General features: G+C 25.3%; 1 protein-coding gene across 2 annotated transcripts in view; it reads left to right on the forward strand.

Moving 5' to 3' along the window:
* The window catches only part of LOC129956974 (X-ray repair cross-complementing protein 5-like), a 39,430-nt gene continuing 17,920 nt past the window's right edge, over positions 1–21,510 (forward strand). Inside the window, exons 1-11 of one of the 2 annotated variants that reach the window (XM_056069052.1) lie at positions 1–97; positions 3,231–3,341; positions 7,998–8,184; positions 11,169–11,346; positions 12,333–12,476; positions 13,112–13,226; positions 15,088–15,229; positions 15,583–15,695; positions 16,441–16,503; positions 20,218–20,355; positions 20,444–20,534. In XM_056069052.1, coding sequence (XP_055925027.1) covers positions 83–97; positions 3,231–3,341; positions 7,998–8,184; positions 11,169–11,346; positions 12,333–12,476; positions 13,112–13,226; positions 15,088–15,229; positions 15,583–15,695; positions 16,441–16,503; positions 20,218–20,355; positions 20,444–20,534 — 1,297 coding nt within the window. In that variant the 5' untranslated portion in view covers positions 1–82. Of the gene's footprint in view, positions 98–452; positions 528–3,230; positions 3,342–7,997; positions 8,185–11,168; positions 11,347–12,332; positions 12,477–13,111; positions 13,227–15,087; positions 15,230–15,582; positions 15,696–16,440; positions 16,504–20,217; positions 20,356–20,443; positions 20,535–21,510 lie in introns of those variants that run through there. The other variant, XM_056069053.1, reaches the window with a different exon arrangement.

Raw genomic sequence — 21,510 nt, forward strand, 5'->3', positions numbered from 1 at the left:
TTTTATTGGTTTTCTTTAAAGGTCCCTTTTTGTTCTTTATCGATACTTAACTGTATCCGTTTTATAACCAAAAACAGAAACCATGGCGGTTACAAAGGTAGGGCCAGAAATCTAATTTCGTAAAAAATTTTACTTTTTTAGTGAACATTGTAATGCACTCTAAACTGCCTATACCTGTTTGTATATTAGTACTGCAAGATTATGCCACATTTATTTGCCTATTTACCCTCAATTTTTCTATTACTAAAGTGAATATTGTACCCCTTAATTGGGAAATTACTACATGATCCCTGTTATCTGCGAACTTTGGGGATGATCTGCTTTTCATTCGCAGTTTTGCCGGCGCTTTCAATTTAAATTCCTTACTTTTTGTCGAATAAAAAAGATTTTAAAAGCTCATATTAATATAAGTTATTTATACAAAATGGAATTAATTTAGCATATAATAAAAGAATGTTTCCATATTATATATAAAGAATTGGGAAAGTACTACATATAATACAGATTTAGAAACATGATTTCGCGAAGTACGAAATTTGGAGTTTTCCATTGTTTTATATTTCAAAATTTAATGTATTAAATTTTTATGGAAAAAATTTACATTGTTTAAATTTTTGACTCTAAGTATTTAGTTTTTCAAAAAAAAATTGTTATTAATTAACATATGTAAATATATAAGTGTCCTAGAGTAAAAAATTTACATCTTAAAATAATTCTTTGTGTTAAAGTTTTCCTTTCTCCTATCATTGATATTTTTATGATAGTGAGTTAAAGTGTTTTGATAAATTTTTAAATTAAATAAAAATAGTCATGATTTAATTTAAATTTGAAAATAATCTGAAGGAATTTTTATTTCCTTATATTCATATTCTTCAATGTATTTCAGTATTATTTATGCACCTATTTTCATATATATTTCACCTGCCCTTATTTAATTTTATTTCTTTATATGGTCTCTAACCTTATCAAATCTTAATAAGGTATTTAACCTTAACAAAATCACTATTTTTAAAACTATTCAGTTCAGCTTTCTGAATACTTTATATAAATTATTTTCTCATAATAGGATGCAGGATTAATTTATTCAAAAATATTAGACAGTTCAAATGGAATTTGCATTTGTATTGCAGATTCTAAACATTTCAGTACAATTAATTGTACTGAATTAAATGTACATGGTCCATTACAATTAATTGTAATTTAAATGTAATGGACTATGAGTCCCAATATCATATTCATAGTGACTACTTGTTCCTATGATAATAACTGGAATAGCAAATATAAAAAAATGAATTGTATATATATATATATATATATATATATATATATATATATATATATATATATATATATATATATATATATATATATATATATATATTAGTTTTCTTTAACCATAATTTTTTAGTTTAGGTTGCCATGGGCCTGGTTGTGTTACTATGCTCATTTACATTTAATCTGAGTTTTAAATGTGATTATTGTAGATTCAAATTCTGATTCATATAAAGGTTTGGGCATAGGGGTTTGCAAGAACATGATATATATTAAACCTGGTTGTAAATTACTCATACTTTAAATATGGAAAGAATCCTTTTGTATACTTGAAAATGATAGAAATCGTAACTTGTAACATGAACTTAGATCAATTTTTGAAACTCAATTCAGATATTAAAATAAATATTGGGAATCAAATTAGTTAGGTCTGTTTACAAAAAATGGCTGTTTGAATGTTTCTTAGTAACAGCTGATTTCGGTATTTTCAGAGAGGTTAGACATCTGCCAATAATATTTAGTTTGTATCGCTTTAAGTTTCATAAAAATGAAACCTTATTTTTTACTATGTTGAATATGCCAATTTTTATGTTTACTAAGCCGAATTTGTGAGATGTTTTAGTTTTTTGCTTTAATTGGATGAAAAGTGAAACTTATAGGAATTTACAGTTACAATGCTCCATCTGATAAATCATGTAGGGAATGGTTTCAACTTTCCAAGAATGGTGATCTCAGCATTGAAAACAAGTTTCGCTTTAGCCAAAAAAATTCAAAAACAAAGAAATGAGACATTATTTAATGAAATTATAAGTCAAATGCAAGAGGAGCTTGCAAAATTATTGGAGTGATTCAACAAGTAGTTTCGATACAGTTCCAGGGCAATGCAAGGCAATTGGATGCCTTATGAACTGAAACCAAAACACTTTCAAAATTAATTTTTCACTTGAACAGCCAATTCAAAGGAAACAAATAAATGTTTTTTTTTTTTTACGTTGTATTGTGATTGAGGATGAGAAATGGGTATTCTATGATAACACCTCAAGGAAAAATACTATGTCATGCCTGTCATTGTTATTGACATCAACACCAAAGTCGTATTCATGATTCAAAGGTCATGCTATGTATCTGGTGGGATCAAAAGGGTGTTGTGTACTATAAACTGCTACAACTCATTGATTCCATTACAGATTATCAATTTAGGCTACAATTGATTCGTCTGAGAAATGCATTACCAAAAACAAAACAAAAAACAGCCAGAGTACAAACAAAGGCATGACAAAGTTATTCTTCTGCATGACATTACTTGGACTCATATCGCAAAACTTGTAAAAAAATATTTGAAAATAATGAAGTGGGATATTTTACAGCACCTACCATATTCGCAGGACATTGCACCTTCTGATTATTGGTTGCTCCGATGGATGCATCAAAATTTAGAAAATTACTGGGGTTTTTTTTTGCAGGAATAAAAAGATTGGCCCGTAACTTGCATTGACTCAAAAAACGAAACATTTTTAGAGATGAAATTCAAAAAGATGAGAGTGGGAAGATTGAGATGTGGGAAAAAAGTGATGTGAAGTGTGTAGCCAGTCATGGACAGTACTCAGATTAATCTGTTTATTCATTTTGCTTTGAAATAAATGCATTCTTGACCACAAAAAACAGACTATAACTAATTTGTACTCCATTTAAATTTTATATTTGATGGAAGTATATAACTGATGCATATTAAATCTGGTTGTAAGTCGGATATCCTTTTATTGGTTGGAAATAAAGTACTGATTCCAGTGTTATTTTCATAATTTTGTCACAATTCAAAATTATAAGATCCATCTTGATGATCTATAGCATAGAACTAATCTTTCAAATCAAACCCGTATATTAATGACTATTTTAAGCCTATTTTGTAAGTTAAAATTATTTATTTAGTTCTTTCAAAATCTCTTTTCTTTTTGTAGGAGGCTATTGTTATCATTCTAGATGTAGGCTTGCCTATGCATGAAATCACAGAAAATGGTTCAATTCTGGAAAATGCCAAAAGTTGTGTTAATATGATCATTCAAAGAAAAGTAAGTGGAACAAATTCCTATAAAGCTGTTTCATTAAAATAGTATCTTTTCAATTAGATTTTTGTAAATGATTTTAAAATGGATAAAAATAATTGCTTAATTATGTATTTGTAAGATGTAATAAATTTTAGTTCAGTTCTTAGTTATTTTATTTGGTATTTTATGTATGTTATTTAATATTCAATTTGTCTGTATTCTAAAAATAATTTTGAATTTGTCAAACTGAGACTTCACTTAGATGTTATAACTTTTATGGGCCACGATCTCTTATTATCCCATACTGAATCTAACACATACTACTAAGCATGATATGTTGTTTCACCTAAATTCTTTCTGAAACTCTGTGTTCAAAATTATTATGGTTCTAAGGAAGAACTTTTAAAATGCATCTTATGAAAATGCCATAATAATGAAAAAAATGAAATAATAAAAATTCATTTTCTATATAACCACTTCTGTTCTTCCTTCTTAAGAATACTATTTCATACAAATGTTCACACACATACAACTGAAAGAACCCTGAATTGATGCATAAACTTTTTTTAAGTATGTATAAAAGTGCAACATATTTACTATGTGCAGTTTTTTAATCAGAGGATCTTTGAATAAATTAATGTTATTCAATGAAAATCAAAAGAATTTAAATATATGCAATCTCATAATTAGCATCTTTTATTCTTTCAGAGTGCCAATTATATTGAACAGAAAATGTTCATTTTCAAGTTATCAATTTTTGAATCAAATAAGCTGAATTTTTTTACTCATTATTGGCATTTGAAGATTTTTTTCTTCCCCTGAGGTATTTCAGGAATATTGCGAGAAAATAATAAATAATGCTAATCTCATTCTAGGGAGATTTCTTTTATTTTTATAGCTTTCTTTAATTTAATTTAAATAATATTCTTTATTATGCACTAGGGTTTATACAAAAACTGACTTTTGGAAAAACCAGTTTTCAAATTCAATATTTCCAAAAAAACAGGTTTTAGCTGGTTTTCGAATTTTTGTCAAAAAAAAATAGAATTAGGAAAATATTTTATTTAATTTATATAAAATTTTAAAAAAACAATGTCAAAGTCTATATATATATATATATATATATATATATATATATATATATATATATATATAAATTAAGAATTACATATACATATCACTTCCACAAAATAACAAAAACTCAAACAAAAATTTCAAATAATATTTATATTATTTTTATTAATTTTAATTTTTCCTAGGAAAATAGGATTTTAAAAAACATAAAATATTCATTGAAAGGTGGCTAAATCTTGTTCTTATTTTAGACACAATATTGCCTGAAATTGAAAATACTCGTTCACTAGTTATTGAGCTTGGTTTTATAGTTTTCATGGCATCAAATTAGAAATCTAATTTTTTTGTTCTTTTATACATTGCCTCAAGTAATGAAAATTCAGCTTTCAGTATTTTTGGATTTTTAAATTTTTCTTCAGGGTCTGTAAGAAACTTTTGAATTGATTTTTCCATGGATTCTTTTAAAAAAGCATTATTCTGATGAGTAGTTTCTTCAATTTGCTCTTCATCAGAATTGGTTTCCATGTAAGAATTCGGAAATATTCTAGATAATATCTTTCCAGATAACTCAATAATTTCGGTTTTTGAAGCTAAAGAAAGTACTCTAGATTTCTTTGCTGAACTAGAAATGTGCAAATACAGCAAAAGAGTTGCTAATTGTACTTCTTTCTTGAATTCGTTCTTCTAAAGCATATAATAATTTCAAACTTATTTCAGTGTTTAAATTTTTTAGTTCATTTAATATAAATTCAGATGTACCTTTTATTGTTAATAAATTGGTATCACGTCTTTTAAGCCTTCAGCTGCTAGACGAATCGGTCCCAACAGATAAAATTCAAAATGTTTGTTTTTTTGAAGAAGAGGAGTACAGGTGTTTTGGAAAACTGGTTTTCAAATGTGACAAATTTACTTTAAAAACTGGGTTTGAAAAACCGCCAAACTCTATTTTGCACCACTTCATTGGCAAAGGATATAAAATTTTATCCTTTCAGAAGCTGCTTTGATGAATATAAATATAAGCATTTAAATGCAGGTTTTATATTTTATTAATAATCCTACATAGTTTGAACACTCTAATGTTGTTTAGTGCAGTTATTATTTTTAAAATTTAAAATTGAAAGGTAACTTGTAAAATTTTCATTTTGCTTTTTGATTAATAACCTGTCATTTTATAACTGAAGAGAAATTTATTTTCGTAAGAAAAATGTAGCATGTAATTTCCATACATATTTATTTAATGGGTAGATTTAAGAACTTATTAACTCACTAACATCCAGTATTCTATTTATACAACAGTTACATTTCATGTCTATGGCTAGACCAAACACTTTTCGTATTTTTCTTTTCTACTCTGCCTAAACCTTCAATAAGCAATCCAAAACTTTATATAGTTTTCAACAAGCTTAGGCCCATTCATCCTATTTTGAAGTTAAAGTGTTATCTTTTCAAATATTTTTTTTAATAATCTTTTTTTTTTTATTATTGTGTTTAATTTTTTAAAAATATTTATGTATAAAAAACCCTTTGAAATGATTTTTTAAAAAAATTTCCAAATTAATAAATATTAGAATTTACTTTTATTTCAAATGTATAGAATGGTGACCAGAACCCTGATAAATGATAAATCAGTAATTTCAGGGACTTTTATCGAATTGGAAAAGACAGAGAAATTTGTTAAAACATCTAAATATCGAGGGAAAGTCTGAGATTTTGCATCAAGCCTGTGCATGATCAGTGATTTCGTGTTATCATTTCTTTACATTTGAAGTCTAATGCTGTCAAAATGTTCAAGTGTATGGTACTTTTTGGAATTTCGTAATGATAAGAAGAGCGATAAGCTAATGAATGTTGCTAATAGCTACCTAATGAAACTTTAAAAAAGATCGGTTTTCACTTTTTAAAAAATAGAATATGAATAAATTGTGGCTTGACCTGCTGTCAACTTAAAACTTTCCAATGCTGCCATATCTTTATTAAACATCTAAAAGATTAAATTTTATTAAAAACGCATCTAAACAGTATTAAAGATGATGATGCTTTCTCATGGCAACAGTATTGTCGCAAGTAGATTTTCGATTAATAAAGATTTTTTTTTTTTTATGGAAGTCCAAACGCTCATTGCAATAAGAATTCTTTATATCTGCATTCAAGCAAATAGTGGAATAAGTAATATTAAATTGTAAAAACAATGGATTTTAAGTGTGAAGAATTCAGGAGTCAAACAAACATAAAGAGCAAAAAGAAAAGGAATTGTATGAAAATTGAAAAAGGAAGCAGCATATCTGCTTAGAGAATTAAAAGAAGAAAAAAAGTAAGATCAAAAAGAGAGTTTAAGGCTTTGAGAAAAAAATTACAAGCCTCAAAATTTTGCAAAAATAAAGTTTTAAAACTTTTTAATTCATTTAAAGCAGGAATGATTGTTTTAAATCAAAAAATCTTTTATTAGTTCTCTAATAATTGATTTTTCAATTATTATTATTTGTAATTTTTTTTTTACATTTCAGTTGTAATAAGCATTTGTTTCTTTGAGTTACTATCCTTAAATTAGTATTTTACATATAGTATTATTTATAATAAAAGTGAAAATAAAATAATTTTATTCATTTATGTAGTAAATGTAGTTGAATGTAGTAATTCCTTATGATTTGTTAAAGAAAAAAGATTGATAATAATATTTGGTGGTTTCTTTTATTTAAATTTTTGTTAAAATATATATTATTAGAAGCATATAATCATATTGATTTGATATATATGCAAAAGCACTAATTTTTTATTGAACTGTTTGAATATTTTCAGCAAAGATTATTATAAACATGATTGTTAATATAATTTAATTTGTGTTGTATAGAATACTTTTGTTTCCTAGAATTCTTATGAAGTTTTAGAAACAAAGTATTTTGTGAAAATTTTCAGTACTGTTTTAATGTTGTTTTTTTTTTCCCCTTAGGGATCGATGTTTGTCTTATTTTTAAGAAATTGTATTTCATGAATATATATATATATATATACATTAGATAATTTGTGAAACTATTTTTTATAATGTATATTGTATGCATAAAATGATTCTGAGTAGAGAGAAAGTCAGAGAGCTAATATAATTAGTAGCCGTAAGTCAAGAAAATGTTGTAAGTTTAGTCCGGTTTTTTTTTCTCTCTCACAATTTCTGTAGCCATTCCTGATGGCAATTTTAACATAACTTAAAAGAAAAAAATATTTATATGTCTTTGCTTATGTTGGGAATTAATGGATTAAAATGAAATGAAACACTGATTCTCTTGTGTAAACTACTGCACTGTATTTATGCACTTCAGATATACAAACTTTACTAAATTTTAATGAAATACATATAAAATGAATAAATGAAAAATAAATCTTATTGCCAGCCATTAAAAAAACTATGCAATTCAAACATTGAAAGAGTATAATTATTATTATAGATTTTATTTCCCATAGAATTATGGATGAGAAATGAATGCATCATAGTGGAAAACGATGTGAATGATTTATGAATTCTAAAATTAGAATAAATATTTTTCTGATTTGCTGCTCAAAGGCATGATATTTAATTTTTTCTTAATTGATTATATTAATTAAAATTCTCTTTAGATATTCTCTGAATCCAAAGATGAATTAGCACTTGTACTGTTTGGTACATCAGAAACTAGCAATGTTTTAGCAGATCAAGGGGATCCTGAGTTTGGAAATATTTATGTTGTGCAAGATTTTAAAACTGCCAGTTGGGAGCTCTTAGAGAAAGTAAATGAAATTCAAGGTTGTGAGGCTTCATCTGACTGTATCCTTTAAAACTAAGTTTAACACTTGTTTAAATTTTTCTTTTTATGGTCTCACTTTCATCTGAAAAATTATATCACAACACTATGTTTGGAAGAAATAATTACAGACATGTTGCAAAAATTAAGATTGATTAAATATATGAAATAGTAATCCAAAAAACTCTAATAAAATATTTTAAACTATCCTGTTTTTGCGACCAGCCGATTTAGTGGAATTAATCCTCAATAAAATTTTCAATTAAATGTTTCGTGTAATTTGGTATTTTAAAAGTATAGGAAAATATTTTTAAGTCTGAAATTTTGATAATCAAATAACTGATACTGTTACAGACACCTTAAGCTGTTCTATTCATTGTACTGTGTATCTCTAGTTTTCTGTCAACTAACATACAATTTTAAATTAAAATGGAAGTGATTAGATTTTAATTAATGTAATTAATAAAAAAACAACTGAATCGTTTTTGCTGAAATCAAGCATATTTTTTGAAAAATGGAAGTACAGAAAACAGTATCATTTGGCATTGAAGATTTGTGTCCTATAGCATTATTTTTATAATTTATGTAATATCTCTAAGAATTATTCAATAAAAATTTCTTGTTAATCATAAAATTCAGTTTTTAGTTTTACTTTAAAAAAGATTTAAATTATTAGGTGAATGACATTTTATATTATTTCAATCAATGAATGTACTTCAAAAAAGTTATGAATTTATTACAGTCCTTTGTTCTTAAGAAACCATATTCTGCTAAGTATTCTTGTCCCTCCAACTTTTAAATAAAATAAAAAAAAATGTTTTTGTTTTCTGCAATCAAATTGACCAAATTATGAAATTTGAATATTACAATTTTAGAATAACCAACATTTTTTTTTAACATGCACCGATTAGCAGCTTCTTTTAGATGGTCAATGCAGTGGTCTAAAATCATACATTTTTATTGGAGTAATATTAATTAAATTCAAATTCTATTATTATTCAAATTTTATAAATTATTGAATGTTAGTTAATGAACTAAAATTGAAGTTTAGTTTAATAATTTATTGAATTTTAGTTGCAATGGTGTATACCTTTATTTTTATTTAAAACTGTTCACCTTGGCAGCCAGCTGATTTTCTAGAAGTATTTATTATTTTTCATTTCAGATAAATCGTTTTTTTTTATAATTCCATGTTTATGATTCCACTATATTATCAGACATTAAAGTTGTGTTATTTAAATTGTTTTAATAAATGCTTTGTCTTTTATATACTTAAACCTTTCTAATGGAAACTAGTCCCATTATATCATAGTTCTATTAAAAGCGTAAATATCAAATTCATCTATTTTTGAAATTGTGCAGAGCTATTATTTATTTTTTTTATTCATCTTGTAAACTGCTTAAATATTAAGCAGTATCTTTCTTCTTTGGTTTTTCAACAATGGAAGGAAATTGCATAGTTAAATATTTGATGAAACATGGAAAACAGTTTGGATTTTAGGGCAACAATGTAATCTGCTATTGAAAATCAGGTTATATGTATAAATGTGTATGTGTGTGCTTTAAAAATTGACAAAATTTAGCAAAAATTTGCACAACAATTAAATTGGCATAATTCAAAAGAAAATTTAGTAAAAAAATTTTGAATCAGTGTAAAATTAATTTTTTTATAATTTTATTTTTGGAAAAATTTGAAATTTTAGCTTAATAATTAATGAATTAAAATTTCCAAAAAAATTGCTCTAAGATACAAATTCTTACCCACCAAGTTATATGTAGGCGAAGTTTGATAGCTATTGATTTAATGATCTGACCTATAGAGTGTAAACACGCATTCATCTTTAATATTAGTAGTAATTTTTTGATAGTAATTTTCTTAACTAAATATAGATTTGTTCAAAAAAATGAAAGAACAATCTGAAAATTTTTATGAAATTACTTTTCAAAATATTTGATTAAAATTGCTAATTTAATTATTTTTAACTGTCCGTGTACCCCTAAATAAGATTTTGATCATTAGTTAAGAAACATTTATATACTTTTAAAATGTCATCATTATCACTTGAAGTGTGAAAAAATAAAGAATATAAGTTTAAATTCTGTTTTTTATGAATTTTTATTTATTTTCAAAGAGTGTAAGAACAATATATTCATTAGTTTCAAATATTTTTTTAAAATTTTATTAACTTATTTCTTTTATAAAATGTAGAAATCTGCAAGTACATTATTATATTTAGTATGACATTATTTTTTTCATTTAACATAAAATATTTAAAAATATTGTTATTTTTTTCATTTAACATAAAATATTTAAAAATATTGTTATGATGTCTTCTCATTTTTGCACATCATTCAGAATTTATTTTAATATTATAAAGGTATACACTATCTTGTTCTCATAGAATTAAATTTTTTCAAGTTGTTAAATTTAATTATTAACTTTTTATTATTTCTTTTTTTTTACAATAAAATCAGTTTAGAAATATTTGACAAAATCTTATTCTTGATTAATTTTATCATTTATTCCTGAAAGGAACAAATGGTATAACATTTACTTATGATTAATTTTTAGATCATACTCATTTTCTGGAAATTAAGAAAGCAAGATGATACATTTTTTGTTTCCAGTTTTGAAAAGGTTTTTATTTACAACATTCCTTTAATTATGAATAAATTGTTAGTGACAAATAAATATTTATTTTATAGAGCTTATTGACCATGCATTTTCAACATTAAAACTGAATTTTTTTTTTTTTTTTTTTTTTTTTTTTTTTTTTCAAAGAGTAGTTGAAAGTATATTGATTATTTAATGCTTTTTTTCTAAATTTCTGTGTAATTAATTTTTTGTCTTTATCCAACTTTCTTTTCAGTTTCTTTCTTTCTTTTTTTTTTTTTTTTTGAAAAATGTGTTTGTTTTGTGTTTCAAAGATTCTATGTTACAAATATTTAAAAAGAAAATATTTATTATTTAATTGTAATATTTTCCTTCACCTTTCCTCTGATGAAGATATGAAAGAAAGTGTGTTGGTGCTTGCAATTCATATGCTTCAAAACACAGACAAAAGCAAAAAATTTTTCTCTAGGAGAATACTATTTCTATCTCGTTTTGACATTCCTTTTTACACCAATAAAATCCAGAAAATATGTGAAGACTTAAAAACATCCAAAATTGATCTGAATATTATGTAAGTATAGATAAATGGGTGTTGTGAAAGCCTTTATTCTTTTTCATTGCATTTTAAAAATTATTATTATTATGCTTTTTAAATTTTTATGTTTATAGTTTTGTTTATAATCTTAGTTTCATATTAGAATGTATTTTTCTGAATTTTTGTTCTTATAGCATTATATTTTTTCATATGATTATAAGAATTTGTCATAAGTACAGTTCTATTCTTAAAGAGGGCTTTGTGTTACCATTTGAGTTTATATTTCTGTACTTAGATTTGATCTTATTTTGTTCTTGATAACCATGGATATTGACAACTGAGTTGATAGGACTTTGAAAGCTGTAAATAATCCTATAATTAGGGAATTAATATGATAATACCTGTTTCAGCACTTCTTGGAGCCATAGAAATTGTTCTCTGAAATTAATTTTCATTTTAAATGTAATGATATTACACAGAAAATAGATTGATGAGCTTTAAAAGCATATTTTTTTATGTGTTATAGTTGCTTTTAAATAAATTATCATTATTTGAAACTGTGTAATGTGCAAAATTATACATCGCATATCTTTCATCAAACTCTGAGCTTGAGCAATCATTAGTTGTTATATTTATTATTTAGTTTCTTGATTTTATTTATATTTTAATATGTGTTAATTGAAACTCAATAAGTTTTCTCAGTAATTGATTATACATATATATTATTTTGCTTAGATTCAGTTAACTAATGTATATTAAAGAATTAGAGGGTTCAGTGTTATAATTATTATGATTTGTTGCAAACATATTATTTTATTATAAAGTTTCAAGATATTTCTATTAAAGTTTGAGATTAAATATCATTAGTTTACTCTCATCAAAATATGCCCATTAACTTTTTAAATATTATCATGATAATAATTTAAATTTAATTACAATATATTTGATTATATAAAAATTGCTCCATTTAATTTTTATTAGATTTTTTTTCCATATGATTTATAATTTTTTATCATTTATAGAGGACCAGTTTCATACTCTGAAGAAGAAATAAGCAATGGTGCTTGCTTGCAAGCATATTCTAATACTACTGATGTTACTGATGTATCTGGAAGTACTATTCGAAGTATATTAAAAGAAGTGAATGGTGAATCATATTCTTTTGAGTAAGCTACATTTTTATATTATATTAAAATTAATATATATTAATTTAATTCTTGTAAAAATATTTTTGAATGCATTTTTTCCCCTTAAAGCTTTTAGAAAATATTTTTATTATTAGCTGCAAACTTCCATATGCTTGATTTTTAAATAGTTATTGTTTTTATCATGAACCATGTTATCACAAAATGTTACATCAGTGGAAAATGGTGTAATGGATCAAAAAAGAATGAAATTCTGGGATAAAAGTTGTTAAACTTAACTTATTATCAACTTAATGCTATCTAGTTGATAAACTTCTAACATTCCTGCATATGTGTGTTGTGTCTTTGCTGAAAGAGTTTGAATAAAGCTGTTTAATTTTTCACTAAAAATCTTTTATATGTTTATATAATGGAAAATATTTCTGAACAGATAAATTGTTGTTTGAAATCCTGCAATGAAATCCTAGCTGAAATAATGTTATTCATTTTAAAAGTCTCATCGATTCTATATGTAATTTTTAAACAAAGCTTTTCAGATTTGTTATCCTATTTGGATGAATATGAAATTTATTTCATTTTATGTTTTCCTTGAATTTTTTTTATATAAAAAATTAGAATGTAAATACATTAATAATTTTGTTCTTTTCTGTTTATAGAGAAGCAATTCCTGCTTTAATTTACTATCAAAAAAAGAAAGTGCAGGCCTTGCCATGGAATGCCAATTTGGATATTGGAACAAATTTAACTATACCAATTAGTGCTTATATAAAGGTAATGTATTATCATTTCCAATTTGATTTTCGTTCTCTGACATTACACTACATATTTTTATGTAAATTAAATTAACTCATTCTGAAGACTTAGATCAAGCTTGCACCTGGAAAATATAGGGAAATTAAAAATCAGCTACTGAGCTGGGAAAAGGAAGGTAATTTTAAAATTTTCCTTAAAAACTAGGAAAGGTAAAAACAGACGATTTAAAATTTTTCAGATTCTTTTTTTTCTTTCTGTTAAAAAAATGCCAATCTCTTTAAAAATTGTGAAAATAAAAGATTGTCACCATGGTTCCAATCTCAGAAATTTGAATACCGAAACAAATATTTTTTAGATTTGTTTTAATATGCAAAATTAGTGCATGTGAGGTATTATAAAGCTTCATAATGCAGAATTTTTTTGGTGGGGAGGGGGAAGAGTCCAACAAACACAAAGCAACTTTGTAAATATAAATTGTTGCAAGAGAAAAAAAAATAAAACTGAAAGAAAAAGCCTTGTAATTTTCTTAAATTAAGTAATAATTACATGGTTTGTATTATGAAAGCAAGAATGTTATTTTGTGTTTTATTTCACACGAGTTTTAAATTTTAAATTTAAAAGCTTGAAGTAAGTGTTCAATATCTTTTTCCCGCTTCATATGTGAATCTTCTCTTGCTGAATTCAAAGCATAAGTGGATAATAATAACATTTTTTTTTTGTTCATGAACATTGCATTTATTATACTATTATTTTAATTAATGTTAAATTATTGCAGACTTCTCCTTGTTTTTCCCACTGATGAAAACTTGGAGGATATTGTTATTTAGTTATAATTAGTACATAAAATGTTCGCACAGAAGTGCGTGTGTGTGTGCGCATACATAAATAATATATTTATAATTATATATTTCCCTAGTTTCGTTTCTGTGGAAGATAGTTTTTTTAGCATTTCACTCTTTGTAGACACCATGATATTACTTGTATCCATATTCTTTAAAAATATCTGCTATGTGATCATTATGATTTTTAGTTAGCATATTTTATATGTAATTAGTGAATTTCATTTGTTTCAAATTGTAATTTCTTCAATGTTAATTTTTTATAGGAATGATTATTAATAAGTTCGAATTTTAAGGGACCATCTTGAGCTTTCTGTTTTTCATTGATTTTTTTTTGTATCGGACTTATGCAACTTTTATTTATTTATTTATTTGAAAATTGATGCAATAAAGTTTAATTGAACTTTTATTTTATTAAAAAGTAAACAAATTGTTATGAAGTTTTTATTTTTCGGTCTCAAGAATTATATTGTGGTGTAATATTTTATTCACTATTTCCTTGTAAAAAAATCTAATCAGGGTTGTCTACCCATTTCTATGAATTTGCCCAAATCCATAAAAATTTTATAAATTAATTTGCCAAATATAGCTATTTTGTAAATACATCTTGCAATTCTCAAGCAATTTTTTAAATTTTGGCATGTTTTTTGCGGATTTCAATGTACAAGTTTTCTTAACTAGTATTGAGTGTTCTTTATTCTAGGAATTGTTTTTATGATCAGTTTTCTCTTTCTTTGTGATCAAAGGTCTAAGTTTCAATAGTTTTTTTTTTATATCAAGAAATACCCAGTGTTTTTTTTTCCCTTTATTTGATGTATATAAACATTTTATATTGAAGGGAATTTAAAAAATAAACTCATATTTCAAAATGTTTGTCTGTATTGTTATATATATATTTATTGTATTAATATTGTCATATATCATATATAAATTTACTAATATATATATATATATATATATATATATATATATATATATATATATATATATATATATATATATATATAATGTATTCATATATACATTTATCAAATCTTCAGGTAAATGAAAGCAAACCTAAATCTTGGAAGAATGCATATGCTCGAAAATTAAATGCAAAATTAGAACGAAATACTACATATTTGATGAATGATGATGAAGTATATAATCCTATTATTTTGACAAATGAGAATATAATTCCAGGTAGGAAATTATCTTTATTATCCATTCTTATTGACAACTCAAAATTTTATTTATAAAATGCCATTATTAATAAAAGATATTTATTTGCTTTATACTATTATATTTCAACACTGACTGAATGTGATAATTATTGTGAAATGATATACAAAATTATATATATGAATGTTTCAAATATAAGTCATTAATTATAAAAGGTTGTTTATTATTTAAGCTATATTGAATAACATGCTGCTAATTTAATAAATTGTTTGTTTATGCAAATATGCCATCAAATGCATGAAAAAGGTAAAATAACAGATTAGAGAAGCTTCTCATTAAGAAAAAATATCTAACTATCATTTCTTTTATTTCAGCCTTTAAATATGGAACAACTCTTGTTCCATTTACTGAAGAAGATAAAATGAATATGGATTATCAATCAGGAGATAAAGGAATGAAAGTTCTGGGTTTTACAAAAGCTGAGAATGTGAGATTATAATTTATTCTATTTATACATGTACTTTAAATTCTTTTCATTTTCTCTTTTGCATTGTCTTTATAAATATGTACAATTTTGTTAACATTAAACCAAGGCTGGTTAAAAGCTTAATTGTTAATGTTTTCCTTTTTATGAAAGTTAAAAAATTCTTCTAATCTAAGAGTTTGAAATTTTAATGTAACATCTTCAGCTTGTATCATCATCAGAAAGCTCATTTCACATCTGTTTTTCTGAGCAGTTTATATATTTTTATATACATATATGTGTTAGTATTTTGTTATTTATTTTTCACTTTTTTTAAATCACGGAATTGGCAAATTTTTTCCCTATAACTTTAGCATGTATAAATAAAAAAAAAAAAGTTAAGTTGAAATCAATCATCTTTTTAAGAAATATATGTTACCTTGCTTATTTTAAACTTTATTTTTTAGGTGTACTTTTATCAAAATGTATTTATATAATCAATAATAAGTTCATAAATGAATTATTAATTTTTTGTGGATGTTAGATAAATACCATTTTTTGAAAAAAGGTCAAAGTACTCTGTAAAGATTTTATTTAAAAACTTTTTCAAAAAATGATGGGTAAATTTTTATGTCAAATTTAAAATTTATAATAAATTAAGATCCCAGTATTTAGTTATTTTGTAATTTTACTTTTGTTACTATCTTCCTGACTGATAATATATTTTTATTAAGGCCTTTGAGTTTGATAATATTTTTATGTTTTTCAGGTACACAGGTATCATTATATAGGTGATAAATCAATGTATGTTTTTGGTCAGAAAAATCGAGAAGTAAGTTCATAAGGAATATTTCCCTTAATTTTCATAAAAAATGTATCGATGATACTCGTGTGAGTCATATATATATATATTCTACATTTGCCAGGAGAAGGCATTTCGGCCCACCTTCTTGAAGGTAGAGTTCATTTCAGCACGTGGAAGACGTGTAAACATCCCCACTCTTGTTAATGAGACAACCCTAAATGTGCACCAAACCGCAAATGTTTACTCTTTATCACTTACTTTCTTTTATCGTCTGCTATCGTACTTTAAAATTTCTTTAAAAGGGCAAACTATTCACTCGAAAGAGAGATATATAATAAATAATGTTACTAAATTTTGTGAAGAGGAGACTAGAGCTGGAACACTTTTGTTTCCCCTTTCCCAAGCCCAAAAACGTTCTGCTTTAGCTACTGTTATTTCACTTAAAACAATTAAGCGAATTAAAAAGGGAGATATTTCTACAAATGGACAGTTATCTACACCGGGAAAACATCGAAAGTGTCCTGAGGCTCGAAATGCAATATTGTCAATTTTGATCTGTGTGTTCTTTGAAATTTTGTGAATGAGTTTTTTGCAAACAACAAAATTCCATCTTTATTTTGATTGCTTCCCGTGGTGAAGGAAAGAATAAATTTTCCAATGAAAAGTGGAACTCTATGGAAATACCTCCATATTGCAGGTTTTCAATACAAACGTTGCAGAAACCAAAGAAAAATCTTAATTGAAAGATCACACATTGTAGCTTGGAGATTTCGTTTTCTTAGGGAAATGAAAAAATTCCGAGAAGCAAAAAGGAACATTGTTTATGTAGATGAAATGTGGTTGGACAGCAATCTTTCCTTTGAAAAATGTTGGAGATAAAAAAATTGGTGCTGCCATCAAAGACAGCTCACGTCATTGTCTGATTGTGGATCATGCTGGATCAGAATCTGGTTTCATTCCAAATGCCAAAAGCTGGATCTGCAACTGGAGATTATCACGGGCACATGAACTATGACCATTTTAAAAAATGGATAGTTGAGAAGTTGCTACTTAATATTCTAACGAATTTGATAATAGCTATGGATACTGCAGTTTATCACACAAAAGTGATGGATCCCATACCCACAAAAAGCTCAAAAGATAAAAGGTGTGCCTGGTTGAAAAAAAAGTAAATCCCATATGATAAAAAAATGCGAAAAGTTCAGTTACTTGAACTAATTGCTGCAAATGCAAGTGGCGAAAAAAATATTTCATTGACGAAATTCTAAAAGAACAGACAAGATGTTTTGAGACTTCCCCCATACCACTGTGGTTTAAATCCGAAAGAATTAATTTGGGCGGATATTAAACGTTACGTGCAAGAGAGAAATGCGACTTCCAACATGAGTTTGCAGCATCTTGAAAGTCTTGCGTTGGAAGCCATGACAAATATTGGAAATATGAGATGGGAAAAACATATCAAACACATTGAAAAAAAGTATTGGGAAACTGATGGCATTGTCAAAGAAATCATGGAAAACATTTCTTTTAAGATCAATTCAGATTCTGATACCGAGAGCAATTTTAGTGATGATGACACTGATGATAGTTATGACGATGAACCTTAATTCTAATTCCTACAGTTTTAATTTTCTTTGTTAAGAATGTCTTGATTATTTTTAATTGGAAATATTTGAATAAAATTTAACCAGTTCAAGCAGTATAAATAAATGCCTAGTGGATGTTTTATTTATTAGTAAGTTCTAGATATTATAAAGATAATGCAATTTTCTATTTTTATTCATGAAATAATACTAATACTATTTTTATTCATGAAATAATTTAAATCGGGATTCTTCATTATAACTAGATTCTGAAATATGTCTCATTCCAAAAAATTAAACTGTAATTTATGAAATTTAAGAAAAATATTTTTTAAACCAAATTTATATTTTTTACAACTTTTAATAAATTTTATAAATGAAAATGTCAACTTCATCAACAAAAGTTCAGTGTTAACAAAATACTAAGTATTGTATATCATTTTAAAACTTGAACTATCTATTTTTAATAGTGCATAGATTAAACATGGAATAATAAATTGTTTTATAAAAAATAGTAGCATTGATAAAATTGATATCTATCTCTTTTTAGAAATTTTGCTTGATAATTTGGTATGCATTAATTAAAAAATTTTAAAAATATTTTCCAATTTTAAAAGAAGTGGTTAGTGTTATTGCTATATACATTACAGACAGCATATGGCAAGCTAATATAAAATAAATATCCTTATGGCACGTCATTTAGCACAAATTTAAATTAAATTTGTGAATGTCAGTCAGTTACTTAAATATTAACTTTTTGTTCTCAACATGAAAGTTTTTGATATAAACTTTTTAAAATTCATATTCTTAGCTTGTATTAAGAGTATTTAGATGCTGAATAAATACAATAAGAAGTTTGCATCTAGAACACAAAAAATTCCTTGGCAACTGATTGATATTTTATATATAATATTAAAATGACACCAGTGTACTTTACCATTTATTATATTTCATTTCTCAAATATCAGGGTTCATTTAATTTAGTTTCATTCAGTTTTTTAAATTTTACTTTAAAAGTTGATTCTGATTAATGTGCTTGATTTCAAAATTGAAATATTTCAGAGTTAAAAAAATAAGCAAAGTTGGTTTTATTGATTTTAATTTTATTTTTCTGTTCTTAAAAGAAACTAGAAGGGAAAAAAAAAAAAAAAAGACTTGGACAGACATACGAGTTATCAAGATCTAATGATGTAGAAAAATAGAAAAGCTTTTGCTTTTTTTAAATTTTAGATGGATTTGGTTCATTTCAAATCACCGAGGAGAAGAAAAAAAAAGCATTTTAAACCTGAGTGGGAAATAGAATAAAACTATCAATAATTTTATTTCATTTGCTTCCCTTTAGTAAAATCATTAACAAACATTAATTACATTTTACCAAATCATATTGAATTTTTTGCATTAGGATTCCAAGAAATAACATTCAGTAACAATTACATTAACCTTTTCTTTATTCTACATACCACATAATCATTCTTTATTCTAGCAAATTTGTGACACTATATTTAAAATTAATTTTCATTTCAGAAAATTCTCTTTCTGAATTAGTTTTACTTTTCATGCAATTTTCTTAGACTGTTACCATGTTTTAAATTATTATTACTGAAAAATTATCTAAAAACTATCTGGGAAATTCAATAATACCATTGTTTTCAGCTAGAAAAAGACAAATTAAGGGTAAAGTCTCTTAAAAGATGTACATTTTGTGTGGTATGCTGAATGTCAGTCAATAACCCATGAAATTTGTCAATTGTCTCACTGATATGATAATATATAAAGGGGTAAAAGCTTACAATCACCAATTGGCAACCTTTCTTGACACTGATCACTTTCTCCTTCCAAGTGCAAATTTCTGGTGAATAGTATAAAATATGCATTCTTTTATCATCAGCATGCTTCATATAGCTGGTTAATATTGTAAGTTTTGTTATGTTATCACATTTCATATTTATGAAATGCAGTAGTTTATTTAGCTTATTATCTTATGTTATAAATTGTTGTTCTTAAAAAAAAAATTATCTATTTAATTTTTGGAAAAATGTATGTAGTTTTATATTTTTGTTTTAATCTTAGATTTCATTTAAGGGAGGAAAAAAAAAAGATATTTTTTATTTCTTATAATAATTTATATGATACAATATTTTAATTTTTCTTATCGCAGCTGGCTGGTGTAATTTTGGCGCCGTTTATTCATGCCTTATATGAAACAAAAATGGTTGCTATAGTTCGATATGTTTACTCACCTAAGTCGGCTCCAAAGATAGGATTTTTGTCACCAAAAATTAAACCAAATTATGAAGTAAGTATTTTTAATCATTGCATTACATATTTCTTAACCTTTGTGGTGTGTGGTGTGACTTATTCAATCTTTTTGTTGTTTTTTGTAGTGCCTTGTGTTTATAGCTTTACCATTTATGGAAGACCTTCGGCATTATGTCTTTGCACCTTTAGATTCTGATCCAAAAAATATTCCTACAGGTAAATATCTATTTGTTTCATTTAGTATAATCTGGGATAATGGTTTAAACACTTAAGTGCTTTTCATTTAATGTTGGGGAAAACCAGACCTGATCACTTACCCAGTTTTCAGAAAATTAAATATTTTTTAAAAAAAGGATGATATAGTCAACACTGTAGAAGCACTAATTATCCTTAATGGGTATTTTCTTTATGTTCTTCTGATTGTTTTGATTTAAAAATATTTATAAATTGAAATTATTTATTGATATTTATAAAATGGGAAGTTTAGCACTGGAAAAAAAACCTCTTTGTTATTTATAGACACAGCTTGTTTTAACCGAAGGACTTGCCCATAATGGACGTCTAATTTACACATCAGGTATCTAAAGAAAAGATGTATCTAAAGGTATCCATCAGGTATCTAAAGATGTCCAAAATACTTTAAGAATAATACAACTCTACAACTATAACAAGGACAGTTAACAAACAAAGAAACCAGATCATGCAACATAATTAATATTATTCATTTGTTTTAATAAGAAACAAAAAAATTATATAATGTACAGGATTGAAAAATATTCATGCATATGTAATTTTTAAAACTTTCTTAAAAAGTTATCAAAACTCTTTCATCATCAAGCATTCATTAGATAAGCTTTTCATATGGATATTATTTCAGTCTTCCTTCCTTTTTAAAAAAATAAAATCAAATAAAAAAAATGGTACGTATTTATTTTTACAACTCATGGGTTTACTTGGCAATTTTTAGATTACATCAAGATCACAGAGCTGTATTATACATAAGATGTCAAAACGGTTCTAATCTCAGAATAATCAAAATAAAATGAAATAAAAGAATTTTTTACTTATTTATTTTTACAACCCTTCAGTTTACTTGGCAATTTTCAGATTATGTGAACTGTAACATTGATTCCGCTATGCCTCAGTTGCCAAAATGGTTGCTTCTCAGGTTGACGATTTTCAGATTATATAA

Source organism: Argiope bruennichi, chromosome 11, assembly GCF_947563725.1.
Source record: "Argiope bruennichi chromosome 11, qqArgBrue1.1, whole genome shotgun sequence".
Taxonomy (NCBI): Eukaryota; Metazoa; Arthropoda; class Arachnida; order Araneae; family Araneidae; genus Argiope; species Argiope bruennichi.